Source organism: Alosa alosa, chromosome 22 (assembly GCF_017589495.1).
Source record: "Alosa alosa isolate M-15738 ecotype Scorff River chromosome 22, AALO_Geno_1.1, whole genome shotgun sequence".
Lineage (NCBI taxonomy): Eukaryota > Metazoa > Chordata > Actinopteri > Clupeiformes > Clupeidae > Alosa > Alosa alosa.
This window is the reverse complement of record NC_063210.1, coordinates 5914621-5929470: the sequence shown is the minus strand read 5'-3', so window position 1 is coordinate 5929470 and position 14850 is coordinate 5914621. Positions and strand designations below refer to the sequence as shown.

Sequence of the window (14850 nt, the reverse complement as noted above, 5' to 3'; positions counted from 1 at the left end):
ATTCCCCGAAAAATCTTCTAAAATGGCTCTGATGATGCATTGCAGCAACATAATAAGCCCTCTAAGTTTAAGAGATTGATTTTGAGTATTTCTGGATGTTTTGGTCAGAACTTTATACCGTATGATTTACGTAGAAAATTGATCATTTAAAAGTAAGTTATGCTTTACAGACCTTCATTATGAGATGGTAAGAATGATAAGTAATTTTGGAAATGCATTCAGAATTCAACTAGTGATCAGTATGTTCCTGGAATAAAAAGCTTTGGTCAGCCTGGGCTCGAAACAATATAACAGCAACTTTTCACCGCCGGCAGACAAGAGCTTTGTAAATTGTTTATCAGCTCACCAGAGGATACATCTTGAAACAAAGGACGTTACTCGTCTATAAATAAACGGTACAGAGAATGAATAATTTATGGATGAAGAGCCGTCTACCTGTCCTCAGTTAACAGGGTTATGCTATACTCCCCCCTAGCGTACAAGTCTGTATTGCACCTTTGGAAACACAGCAAGCCTACCGCGCCCTATTAATTTAGTCCAATCAATTAAGCTCTCGCATAATGCAGTCAGGAAAACGTCTCATATCAACATAGTCATTATAGTTGGCAGTTTCGTTCTTCATTTCTTTCTCTCCACATTGTAAAAGTCAGCCCAAGAGAAAACCCACTGTGATTACTGAGCGAGTTTAAGTGAAAGGCTGAAAAAGTCGAGACTGGCTGCGGTGCCGCGGAATCCCGTTCCAACCTTGGGCCCCCTTGTAGACGCCGTGGGAAATAAGTTCGCTTGTGAGACGACACTCCTGACAGCACGATGCTATTGGAGCCCATTGAGGTCTGCCAGAAGTCGAGCCAGACACCATCCAAAGAGTCGCCCCTCATCAGCGGCGGGTTGGTTTGGATTTAACCATAAGAGATTCAAACTCCAGCGCTTAGCGTGCCCAAATGGCTCTTCTGAATAAATGGACAATTCAAGGATGATTGAGGACTTTCAATAGCTACTCTCTCTTCACCACACCCCCTCGCCATTCTCGAACAGTGAAGAAAAATAGCCTACTCCTCATTAATCATCCTGGGAATACAATTTTGGGAAACAAAACCATCCGGAGACTCTGATACCTTACTGATGTAAAACAGATTCCCCTAAAGCCGCCTTTCCTCATAAAAGATGGGACGAGAGAATAACATTACCGGCGTTTACAGTAAACATATCATTAAATAATTTTCACTCCAAACGTCTCCTTTGGCCGTCGCTCTTAATTTTTCTGAATGGACATGGTAGGCCTAGTAGCTTCACCCTTCCGCCTCGTTTTGCGCTCGTGTTCAATGTTGTGGCTGCAAGATTTACACGCCTAAATCCCAGCACATGCGTCTCTTGCTTAGCAGCTGGGAGTTTTCAAGGATCTCTAAACAATGCGGTGAAGATTCCAGGGGCAGAAATAAGAGCTTAGCCGAGAAAAATAGAGGGGGAAAAAGGCGAAATTGTTGCAATTTTAAAAGGCTACCGCAAGCCACAAGCCTCCCATCTTTCTACTGGAGCCCCACAAGGGCACATCTCTATGGCCTCCCTCCAGTAAAAACATATGCTGGTAAAATGGTAAACCCAATGCTATGCATAGGCTACACACAAAAACCTCTTGAACTTCCCAGTTGGTGTTCCAGAAAATGTAGGCCAAGAAACGGCGCACAGCATATTTTCACGAAGTTTCAGCAGCCTCTGTAATTGTGATTGATAATCCAGTGGGGGTTAGTAGGTGCAACAAAAGGCCTACTGTTCTTTGGTGCAGCCCTGTGCTTGCAAAGCTCAGTTGTGATTTCCTCCTCCTCTGACATGCCCTAGATTGGCATTTGACACTATATGCAACACAACAGCCTAAAATAAGGAAATTACTCTGACATAATTAATCTCCTGTATAGGTTAGGACACCCCTTAGTGTGTGTGTGTGTGTTGGGGTCTTGGTTAATGGTCAAATCATACATTTCTTAAGTCTGCTCATTTGTTTGTTTGACAAAAATGTAGCCGCACACACTGTCAGCTGCATATGCATGTGTCTGCAGTTTCACAATCAGGGTAGGCGCTTTCTGCTTATTTAATCTACATCCATGGAAGGACTAAAATATGTTTCATGGCAACTGGTCAGTGACAATTCTTAGCTACTGGTGTGTTTTTCATCATCAGTTTCAGTTTAAATGTTTCTATTGGGCTGACATGATTTAAGTAAGACTGGTTAAACAAGTTACATCATCATTTTATAACACATTTATACAATGTATGTTGGAGTGAAGAACAATGGTTTGACAGAAAACTTTATGGAATAAGTTTTATTATGTTGATCAAATTGTATCTTGAAAATTTAGTTGGTAGGATGTTACTTAGCATGATGTATATCTGAAATATTCTTTATGCTAAGTGAGTTCAACCAGGTCAAATATGGCCTGTTTACTCAGTTTATGTTTGATGAAAATAAGGCCAATAATTCAAATTCACTATTTCGGTTGTAATGATGATAATTTTGTGCTTTCTTCGACATCCCAATTCTAACATATCACAGAATGTCTATTTAGTCCAGTTTGCTCCCCACAGTGAAATGTTAATATGATGTGTTGAAGTTGTTGAAACATCGATTAAGGGGTGAAAATGACTAAAAAATGGTTCAAATGGTAATTGTCTGGTTCTGCTATGGCTAGTCATTACTAATAACATAGTTATCAAATATAATCACATATTTTGAGATACACAGATACAAATCACACACTACCCTGATTGTTAAACTGTCCATGTGTGCTTGTATCCTTCTCTAGATTCTACAGAAAGTTTTCCATGTGTATCGCTTGATGGATGTAGTGGCTCTCTCTAGACATCCACTATTAAATAAAACAAAGTGGATAAATAGTCTTTAGCACTGTTCCAGGCTAGTTCACCCACAGATGACTCAGGAGATTGTCCATTAGTCAGTTTCATTTAAACTGTACACACTGGTCAAGTATGTAGCACTAGCTAACTCCCTATGGACACCAGACCCAAGACCACAATCTGTCAGTCTCAACTCAACTCTCCACCTCAGAAACGGTTTAGTGCAAGTAAAACCTTCATGTTTGTAAAATGAGACTCCCTGGTTGGGGTGTCAGGTATTCCAGCTGAGGGTTTGTCCCTGTGTGTTAACAACATTGTGAGTTAAAGGTCCAGTCCCCAATCCTGATGAAAGATTGTTGGTAGTTGAGCTCAATAGACAAACCAAGCCTTACAGCTGGAACAATGGTGGCGATTGGCTGGAGTATCAGTATGAGTGGTGTATGCCTACAGTCTACAGTTCTCTGAGAGCCAACACAGAGAAGACAGCTAGAGGATCGTGAGGGAAACGTGTACAAGATCATAACGTGTTTGTCCGATGTAGTATTCTTGTGCATGTCGTTGTAGTGTTGCATTTTCTGTAATGTCAATGGTGTTTGCAATAAAAAAAGGAAAAAAATAAATACAAGACAGTTTGCTCTTGAGCTAGAGTTGTAGGATAGCAACATTAATGCCAAAGTTGCTGAGTAAATCCTGGAGTGCATAAGCATAAAAACCTTGACTGTACATCACAATTTGGATTAGGGCCTTTGACTGACCACAAATAAAATCACAAGTGTTTTAAATACATCTGACAGCAACAATTTATAAGTGAGAAACAGATGTAAAGACAATCAAATGACAAGGCAAAGGTTTGCATACAATTTATTACTTTGTAACTTTACTTTGTAACATTTCTTCCTAATACAGAACATTCAAATGGTATCACTTCATCCAAGTACCACAATAACCCCAAATTAGGTCTTAACTTCAAAGAACACTGCAATGGAGTCTATACTGAAATACATAGTTATCTGTTTTGAACTCACAGATAAAACATAGTTCCCTAGGCACTGGCCAGCACAACACTGCTACTGATTGAAATGTCCCTTCTTCGAATGGCAGAGAACCAAAGCCGATCCAATCCTTAACTCAGAATTTTAATTCAAAATTTTGATCCAGTTTCCAGGAGAGAAGTTCCATGTGAACTAACCGAGCGCCTTAGAATACAACAAGCCTTGGTCTGAAGGCCATGTCAAAGACACAGACCGTTTTCCTCCCACACCTCCCCCTGTTTTTCTTTAATTTCTCCATTTACAGGAGAGACACCAAGTACAATTCTACAAATGAATTACAGCTGGTCGTTCACAAAACCATGAAGACTCAGAGAGCTCTGTCTGGTACATCATAAAATGAAATGAAACAGAGCAAATGGCTTTCCCAGGAACATCTATTGACAGACGCTGGCTGAAAAATAAACTGAATAATACAAAAATGACAAAACAAAACAAACAAAAACAAAACAACAAAAACAAAAAAAAACAAAGACAGGGGTGGTAGGGAGGGAGGTCTTCGAATAAAACTAAACTAAGAATCCTTATTTGTGCCCGTGCTGCAGTTCCACATATGGAAAAAAAAAGGCTACAAAGGGCAAAGGAAACTCCTTTGCACAGTCAGAGTTTCAAATATTCACTTAATAGAAGTTGGCCTTCTGTTCACGACACGAAACATCAGCTATGCTTCAATGTCAGTCCTGCATACTCACTGCCAAAATAAAGACACATAAAGTCAAAGAAAAATATTCTGTACAAAATGGTACGGTTTGCCACAGTCTAAAATTGACAGATACAAAAAAAATATTAATAAAAAAGATGATAAACTACAATATGCACAGAATGCATATAAATGATTGCAAATTAATCTCTGTCACACACAGGTTCACACAAGATTGGCATTACATTTTGTTAACATAAAGGCATGATTACACTATACATAGAAAACAATGCAATACAATGAGGTGAGATCACTAGGAGTGGTTAACATCTGGGTGAAGTGCCGTTCTCCAGAGTCACTAAGATGATCCTCACTATTTACTTTGGAAAAGATGACAGTGCGAGAGAAAAAGAAAAAAAGAGACACTTTTTGGTATTTCGTTTTTTTTCCTTCACTTCAAATAAGACACATCTGGCGACATTCACAGCTTCGAGGTCTATATACTTTCAGACTTGACTGGAACGTTGACTGGAAAGTTTGGTGCACTTCCTCAAAAAAGAACTGAGGCAGGCGGCAAAGAAGAAAAGTAGTGAGGAAGAAAAAAAACAGAGAGGTAGTTGAAAGAACAGGGTGGAGATATAGGTCACACCCACATACCAAAGGTGGGGTAGGTTCTATGCTCGGTTCTATCCAATAGAAAACGATGGAGTCTCAAGGCATAGGCCTACATAGGCAGGGCAACGCCGCTGAAGGCTACTGTAACAATTTAGGTTGGTGACTCCCTGTAAACTGAGAATTGATTTTTGATTGTTGACTAAATTAATATTTTAACTTGGTGAATTTGAATAAAATTGAGTAAATTAATATTTTAACTGTCAAGATCTGGTGCACATAGCACGCCTGGCAGAATATGGGTCTCTGAAAGCAGAGTAGAAACAAGACCATATGGACGACAGACATCCAGGGGCATCCATGACCCCTCTGACCTCAACATCACCACGGTCAAATACCTCTAGCAGATATAAGCAGAGAGAGCTCTATTAAAGAGAGGAAGAGGAAGCACATGGATGGTTGAGGAAGAACAGATTCTTTTTGCACTCCACAGAGGTTTGTGCTCATTCTGGGGGTACAAAAGAAGGCACATTGGCTGTCCACAGTGCGCACACTCAGCGTGCACAATTCCATTTGGTGTCCAGATAAGTGCTGGGAAGAGAACCCTGGGATTGCACAGAGACATCAGCGCATCCATTGGGCCAAGTAAAGTGCGAAGAATCAGGAATGACAGAAAGGGCAGAAACAGGGTAGCATAATGAGAAGAAGAGAGAGAGAGAGAGAGAGAGAGAGAGAGAGAGAGAGAGAGAGAGAGAGAGAGAGAGAGAGGAGGTTTGCAGTCGAGAGTGCTTGGCCAACTGTTACTTCTCGAAGTAGGGCGTGGTTGCCACAGCACCGTATGCAGTTCATTCCCTTCTGGCTTGTACCGTAGTGGTGGTGGTGCTGTGATCAGCGTACCGATGTGTATGACGACAGGATGGACGACACACCGTCAGTGTCCGTTATCTGTGTGGCAGGCATTCCTTTTGGCACTTGGTAAAGTTTGCACTTGTGTCTGGCTGATGCTTGGGGGAGGGAATGTGTGTGTGTGTGTGTGTGTGGGGTGGGGGACATGGAGAACATGGCTTTAAGAGAGAGGTGCAGAGGAATGGGGTGGCTTCACACATTGGAGGAGATTCTGGATGTTGGAGACGGTTGGATGCTAGAGTTAACCCAGTCCAACTCCAGTCATCTTCAGTTTCACTCATGACCCTTGACCCCTACCACCGTCCGCTAACGCTGGCAATGTCCGAGGGGAACTGGCGTGGCAGGCGGCCACTGGCCCCTCCCTCTAGGAAGGACGAGCGAATGTTGGGCGGTTCAAAGAGCTTCCTCCGATTCTTGTTCAACTCTGCAAAACACACCCACACACACACACACACACACACACACACACACACACACACACACACACACACACACACACACAGAGAAACACACAAAGTAAATACCTCTCATAGGCACACTGTTTGTGAAGCACTACATACAGAGGTAAAACTTCAGCTAACAAAAGTAATCTCTCGAGTGACGCTGAAATAAAAATTAATATTTGCCCAGCCTGAAAGAATCAGGGGATACCAACACATTGTAACTTCCTCTGTGTCTATCTCCCCCACTCCACCACCAGTGTTGTGTGTAACGCATTACAAAGTAATGAGTTACAGTAACGTAACTACTTATTCGAGTAAAAAGTAGTGTAACGCGCTACTACTGAAAATTTGGTAACGTAACGTAGTTCCTTTTTCATATCGGTGCGACGTTACTTTTCCCAGGGACAGATTTGACAGCGACGCTGCTTTCTCAGCTGTGCGCTTGCGCAATAGGCACACGCTCCACACAGCAGTCTACATGACAGAGGCTGGTAGCATGAAGTGCAATCATATCTCCACACGGTACGTGACAGAAGCTGGTGGCAATGAAGAGCAATCATAGCAAGCGAGACGCAGCTAACGCTAACTTCTGAGGGATGGAGGTATTCACATTACTCGAAACTAAGGGGAGGAATGTAAGTGTTAGTTGTAGCCTACACTGTGCCCTGATTTTGTCCACTGCCATTAACTCAACTGCCAGCCTATTGATACGATTTGCACTAGCTTTGCACCAAATTTTGGAGGAGCGCCTGTTTAATGAAAGAGTATAAGGCTATAAAATAAGCCCTCATATATTTTGTGTTCAACTATATGCCCACGATGTATCAAGGCTATGTTATTTGATATTGTTTCATAGGGCTTTAGTGGTGGTGTTGAAGCCTATAAGCCCAATGTTTTCTTGTCAAGTGCTCTGTTTGTGGCATTTTTTATAATAAAGAGCACAAAAGAATTACCTGTTATGTCCTCCATAGTAGAACTTTATGTAGGCCTACACATTTAGGAACAGATATTGGGTTCTGCCCAAAGTCGAGCAACATAAAAGTAACGTAAAAGTAACGAGTAACGTAAAAAGTTACTTTCCATAGAGGGTAACTAAGTAAAGTAACGGGTTACTTTTTTGAGAAGTAACGAGTAACGAGCAAACACTACTTTTTAAAAGTAACTTCCCCAACACTGTCCACCACACACTTACTCACACTCTCTCTTTGTAAGTGTGTGTGTGATTCATTGTTACAGTGTAGGGGAAAAGGCTGTCTTTACGGTAGGTGCTGTGCTTCAGTGCCAGAATCTCTACATGCTCAAGAACTCTGAGGACAAAAGGTGAGAGAGGACACTCCCATCTCTCTCTCTCTCTGTCTTTTTTCTCTAGCTCATGCTCTCTCTCTCTCTCTTACTTTCTCTTGTTCTGTCTCCATCCACTCCCCATCTCTCTCTTTCTGTTTCTCTTTCTCACACACAGTCATCCTCCGTCTTTCTATTTCTCACTCTCACTTTCTCTCGTTGTCTTGTCTGTCTCCCTCTATACCATCTCTCTCTCTCTCTCTCTCTCTTTCTCTCTCTCTCTCTCTCTCTCTCTCTCTGTTCCTCCTCATTCCAGGGTCTCGAGATTCCATCAGTGGAGATTACAGTAGATTTGCGCTTGGCCCGTGAGGACGCCACTGACATAAACACTGGCCTTGAGTCATTTCCTGTCCGCGGAAACAACCCCCCCCCCACACACACACCCCGACCCGACACAAACCTCTCTACATCTGTTCTCAAGAATTCACAAATATTCGGCATTATCACAAATTACAGCCAACATTCATTTCGAAACCAACCAAAGGGAGGTGAGTTACCTCACCCCCCCCCCGAGTGCTTGAGCTGTGAGGTCCCACTGTTGACGTTTTACTGGCAGGACTTGGTTGTCATTAAAAGAACACTGGTCTGGCAGATGGAACCCACTATTGTTACTGGACTTTTAAGTGGGCGGTATTGCTGCCTCGCACTCTGCCACTGTCCACAGTTGTCAAAGTTTAGTTCTTTTTTCAAGTGCTTAACTGAAGACCATTTGTGTTGCACACACAAAAAGGGCTTCACCTTGGATGTAAATGTCACCCAGGAAACCATGGAGACTGCATTTGCATGTCGATGCAATAACCAGGCAACCACGAGTAGCTTAGTTATCATCCGCCATCATTCTGCTCAGAGCACAGCTGGTGTAGAGAGCAAGAATGGGACAATCCAATTTGAAATAGGGACGAGTTATTCTACTGGTGCAGTTAATAGTGGTTTTACAGTGGTGGTCATATTTATTCAGCTGTATTGTGTGTGTATATATGTGTGCATGTGTGTAAGAGTGTGTGCACACCTCTATGTGTGTGAGAGAAAGAGTGATAAAGAAAAAAGTGGGAAGAAGGAGATTGTGAGCGAAGGCAGAGACAACCTGGAGCACATGAAGTAAAGTAGATAAAGTAGGTGAAGTAACTCGTCACCTGAAATCGCAAGCAGCATTTTCCTCCTGGCTCCAAATGTAGTGATGCCCAACTCCTTCAGGTCGTGGTCAGTCAGAGTGAGAAACGTCTGCAGATCAATCTAAAGGAGAAAGACAGATGGAGAGACAGAGAGAGATAAAAAAGAGTTTTTTTTGTCTTCCATTCTGTTGTACTGTAAGTTCTTCACACTTGATAGCAATATTGTAACTAGTATGCCAATAAAGCATATTTGAATTTCACTTTTGAGAGAGGGAGAGAGAGAAAGAGAGAGAGAGAGAGAGAAGTAGGAAGAGGTAGAGTTATATTTCGTATTGTACATATTTTTGACAATTTTGTTCTCTAAATCAAAAATTGACTGCCTATTAGCAGTGGGCAAACTATGTATAACAGCCTTTAAAAAAATAAAAACACTTCCCGCAAATGATTCAATTTCCTGTAGCAAGTCCCCATCACTCATCTCGGCTGGATTTTTTGAGTGGCAGATGCTGACATTTCAAAAACGCAACCCAAAGTTTCATGTCAATCCCAGTCTATTTCAAGCAACTCGGCGATTGGAGTTGAATTACCGAACTGGAACAAAGTTCCAATGTTCACAATTTCCCCTAAAGTTCAACATCCAAATCAATTGTGAAACTGTCAGACCTTACATGAACTCTCAACATCACGGCTGGAGTCGCTGCATAGTCTCCAGTATTAGGGGAATAGAGCTTGCAGGCAGACTCTGCTTTTGCAATAACATTGCACAGTTGCGGATGTTCACATTCCCTCGGTGAAAAAATAATAAACTTTCTGATTTGTCCACAAATGACCAGAGGCAATAAAATCCTTTATGAGGAATTATTCTCAATTAAATTCTCCTTTTGCCAACTTAAAGAGGCAACACAAACATTTATGAGGAATTAATCTGACTTAATTGTACTTTCGCCAACTTAAAGAGAAGGCACCTCACAGTACCCACTGTGACACACCATGTGGCACTAATATATTATAAGACACACAGGATATTGAAAGATGGAAGTAGATGTTTATGAAGATGTTTAAATGCTCTGCTTTGGGAATGCAAACATATTTGTTATGCTAATAAAGCCCACTTGAATTGAATTGGAAGTAAATGACAACATTATGTACTCATGCAATGCAGGGGCTGCCTGTATGTACTGTATGTATCACAACCGCGTCAGATGTTTGAGGGTGTTAGGAGACCTTTAGGGTGATGTTTGAGGGTGTCAGGAGACCTTTAGGGTGATGTTTGGGACTCCATTTAACCCTGACCCTTTCCTGCACACCCTCTCCTACACAAGTCACTCATTCATTCCTGAATGTGATGCTTCAGTGGTGCAGGATGATGGATGTGATCTGATCAACCCTAACCAACCCTTGCTCCCAACAGGGACAGGAAGGTGTTGTAACCAGGTCCATCTGTCTGTTCATCCTGTGTGTGTAGGTGTGGGTTTGTGTCCACACACATACTGAACTTAAAATGTATTGGACCGGTACTTCAAATGTTCAGCCAACATTGTGTCAACACCTCTCAGTCCTCCAACATTAGCCTCCAGAATAGGATGCTGAAATATGGTTTCCCTTCCTTTAACATTTTTTTTCCATTATTATTTGCAAACAGAAAATGTGACATTAATTGCATGTGACAAATATGAAGTACCAAGCATGAGGGCCAAAGACACACAATACACATAGTATCAAACAGCAACAGAAAGAGAGGAAGGCACTGACATATCTATTCTAGTAGCTCCTGCATGTTTGTGTGCCCACACTAGTGTGTATGTGTGTGTGTGTGTGTGTGTGTGTGTGTGTGTGTGTGTGTGTGTGTTGTGTGTGTGTGTGTGTGTGTGCATGTGTGTCTGTGTGTATGTGTATGTGTGTGTGTGTGTGTGTGTGTGTGTGCATGTGTGTGTGTGTGCAAGCGAGCGAGTGGAGTGTGTGTGCATGTGAGATGTATGGGAGAAATGAGAAGTATGAGGCGTATGACAAATAAAACAATCTAAATTAGACGGGGGATTGGAGGAAGAAGAAGATGGAAAAAAAGAGGAAAGGAAGAGGAAAAAATAATAATAGTATTAATAATAATAATAATAATAATAATAATAATACATTTTGAGGCTTGCCCCATGGTCACGGCATGGGCCGGACCCCACCCAAGGCCCCTCACGGTGGGAAGTCAGGGAGAAATGCTGCGGGACACACATCCCTGGCAAGATCGGGAGAAAGGTCTGCAGGCGCCTAAGTGCTTAACCTGGTTACTCTCACCTCCTGCTGTTGGAAGACGTCGGTGTATTTGCCCAGGCCCAGCGTGCTGAAGAGCTCAGGCAGGTCCGAGCCTTTGAAGGAGGAGTTGAGGCTGCAGCCGTTACTGCCCGTCACTGAGGAGATGCAGTCCATGTAGTTGCTGCTGCTCAGGTAGTGCTCCGCTGAGGTGACATACACACACGCACACACACACACACACACACACACACACACACACACACACACAGACAGACATGCAGACAGACAGACACACACACAAAAACACACACACACACGAGATGATTATGAATATACAAAAGTACTGAAAACGTGGCAGGAATTCAGGCACTCCTGATATGTGACAACAGGACCAATAAACATAAAAAGCTCTCTTCCTCTAGCGTTACAACACCAAGGTCATTTATGAATCACACATATGAATGCAGAACAAGTACATCTGTGCAGTGCTGTTAGTTGCTTTGGATAAATGTTAATTCAAGCCCCTTGGTGGGATTTGTGGGGTCAATCCCTGACAGTGTAGTGTAGTCTAAATGCCAACTGACACTCACACTTAGGGCCCGTCCACACGGAGACGCTTTTTGGGTTAAACGCAGAGGTTTTGCTTCGTCTTGGCCGAGTGTCCAAACAAATCCTGTAAACGCACTGCCCGAAACCGCACTTTTTGAAACCTGGTCAAAGAGTGGAAAAATCTAAAACCGTAGCCCTTTTGAATTCGTTTGGACAGCGAAACCGCCCCTACTTGCGTATCGATGATGTCATTGCCACACCTCAGCTGCCCTGGACTTGACACTTATAGTCTTATAATCTTACAGATTGCCTAACAATACTAGTTTTCATCCATGACATTACCTACGATTACACTCCGTAAGATAAAGATCACAACTGGTGCTGCGCAGCGCCGATAGCTTATGACTTGGTGGACTGAACACTGTTTTTCCCGGTGTTTTTTTATGCATTCTAGCTACTGTCAGTGACGCGAGAGAACTTAAGTTATTAGAGAAGTGCGGTGTTTACATTAATTTGTGCGTAGTGCCGGTGTCATTCATTTATTTTACATGTCTTAGCCTACAACATAAATAAATGCATTCATAGTGAAGTCAGATATGAGCATACAAAGACGCTTAGAACTCATGTTAAGCCTATAGATGCTCACTAAATGCGAATGCGCGATTTGATGCAAGCAAAAGTATCGACTGTTACTAACAAAGGTATTATAGCAATATTATAAATGTGGCGACGGAATAGCCTAGAACTTGGGTACACCTAGCCTTTGCACATGCGGTGATAACCAAAACTAATGTGAATCGCGGACTATCCTAGACCAAAGAAAGTAAAGGAGATTATTTTTACCTGCGTTAGCCAAATAAAGGTCGGGACTGCACCCTTCACAAACCGTAAACATTAAGTTTATTAGTTTTACAGTTGACAGTTCACTATAAGTCCACACAAACAATTCTGGTTTCCTTGCACTAGCCAGTTTTGTCGTTGCCTACTCTGTCTGTTGTATGGCCTACACAGCGCGCAAGCTTTGGTCAATTTCTGTAACAAACAGTGCCACCTATAGGCCTGGGATATGAAATAGCGTGTTGAGTGGGTGTTGAGATGGATCCGTTTGGACGCAAATATTCTTGATACGGTTCCAGGGAAGACGGAGGGAAAAAAGGTCGGTTTGGTACGTGTGGACTAGGACTTACTTACTTACTTAAAGTGTGAGTGCATACCAACTGCACTCAACTGAGAGAATATCATCAGTCACACCTCTCTCACACACACTCATTCACTCATTCACACACACACACACTCATTCACACACACACACACACACACACACACACTTTCCTCCCACGTCTTCTGTCAGTGTCAGTGTGTGTGTGTGTGTGTGTGAGAGAGAGAGAGAGAGAGAGAGAGACTGTGTAAGCTGCACGCCTGGTTTATTTTATTATCAGACATTTCGCAACCCAATCTGAGCGTAAAAGCATTCAAAACATCTTTGGGATGTTGGTATTTCCTGCTGATGGTAAAGACAGACAGAGACCCCAGTGCTGCTCTGTGGATGGGCTCTCATACTGACATGCGCACTGCAGGGCAGCATTGCAAAATCTGCTGTGTTTAATGCACAATCCAGACCCGTATAAAGATCTAACCCTATCTTAATACCGCTCTGGTACAATCTATTCATAGAACATACCACTTAATTACATTTAAAAAATGCCACTTTACCATCAAAGCAAAACATTTTTTTTATGTGATAGATGATTTACTGTACTATAGTGATTAGTGAGCTCTAGTGATTAGTGAGCTCTAATCACATTCAGTTAATCAAACCGCATATCATTTTCATTCGCATCTATTAATTTGGCTCAAACTGTTCCAAATTACCCAAATACAATTGAGGTTGAATAGTCAAGCTACACTGCATGCTCCTAGAGGTTATAGTCTTATTCACAAAGTGCAGAAGTGAGCAGACAGAGGAGAAGCAGCACAAGTGCATGAGGTTGCAGTGTGTTGTGCAGAGAGGACGCTCACCTGTTTTGTTCTGCTTCCTCTTTGGACTGATAGCCGACGAGAACTCGCTGTGCGTCGGGAGGCCACCCCCGCCTCCATTGCCGCTCCCGTTCCGCTCGCGCCAGTTGTCCGAGTCGCTGCCGTTTCCCACGCCCTCGCGACTGTTGGAGCGGGACAGCGACAGGGGCGATCCCTGACAGAGCACAGAAGGACGTTACTAACCATGGCGTCCCGTGCGATGGTGGCTCAGCCGCAGCCAGCACTGGCCAATAATCAGTCTTTGGGCGGGCAAGACTGTCATCACTGCCTGGGCTTAAACCTCAGACACTGAGTTCTCTCACAGAGTATAACTGAACCTGATTTTGGAAAACAGATTTATCTGCCGTATCCACAGACTCAATGTACTACACAGCCCACAAATAGGCATGCTGAAACTTTAATGTGTCTGGCTAAGCCCAGATGGACTACAGACCCCATGATGCAATGCCAACTTACCTCTATTACTACACTTTGTAATAGACACTCTGTACTTAAGCAACACTCTATACTGTACCTAAGCCACTTAAAAATGAAACTGAACATCACCCTAGTAGTCACTTACTTCTACAAACTACTGGAAATACCATCAAATACCATAAATACAGTGCTAGCTATTGTGTATCAGATTTGAAAGAGAACAAAGAGAACAGCTCAGGTTTAATCTTCTGATGCTGTGTCAACACTTAACCCAATGTTTAACCCAAAGCTCATGCTTCTAGATAAAGTTCCCATGTTAATGCTAGCAGTATAAATGAGGCACTATAGCCAGGGCTTTTTAGTGGTGCGATGATGGTCAAGGTTACTTTGGAAAGTCAAAGTCAAAGTGGTAAAGTGAAATGCTCAGCTTATTCCTTCCCATTATTGTAGAGTGAGAATGATACTTGCAGACTGCAAGTAGGCTAAAGAGACACTGTTAGGGATTCCGGCCTAAGGTTTAGCTTTGTACTTAAGTGTGTACTTAGCTTTGTACATATCTACAGTACACACACAACAGTTACCTCATAAGTGGTGCACATGGTGGGCTTGTAGGACACGTGGTTGGCTCTGCGCAGCTCCTTGATGGTCTC

General features: G+C 42.6%; 1 protein-coding gene across 1 annotated transcript in view; it reads right to left on the bottom strand.

The window, feature by feature from the left end:
- Nucleotides 1-4107: 4107 nt before the first annotated feature.
- Nucleotides 4108-14850, bottom strand: part of LOC125287798 (protein bicaudal C homolog 1-like) — an 80147-nt gene continuing 69404 nt past the window's right edge. Inside the window, exons 17-21 of the mRNA XM_048233828.1 lie at nucleotides 14782-14850; nucleotides 13766-13937; nucleotides 11240-11400; nucleotides 8975-9074; nucleotides 4108-6481 (exon numbers count right to left, since the gene is read on the bottom strand). The exon at nucleotides 14782-14850 is cut by the window's right edge and continues 86 nt beyond it. Of these exons, the coding sequence (XP_048089785.1) occupies nucleotides 6351-6481; nucleotides 8975-9074; nucleotides 11240-11400; nucleotides 13766-13937; nucleotides 14782-14850 (633 nt within the window). The 3' untranslated portion in view covers nucleotides 4108-6350. The remainder of the gene's footprint in view (nucleotides 6482-8974; nucleotides 9075-11239; nucleotides 11401-13765; nucleotides 13938-14781) is intronic.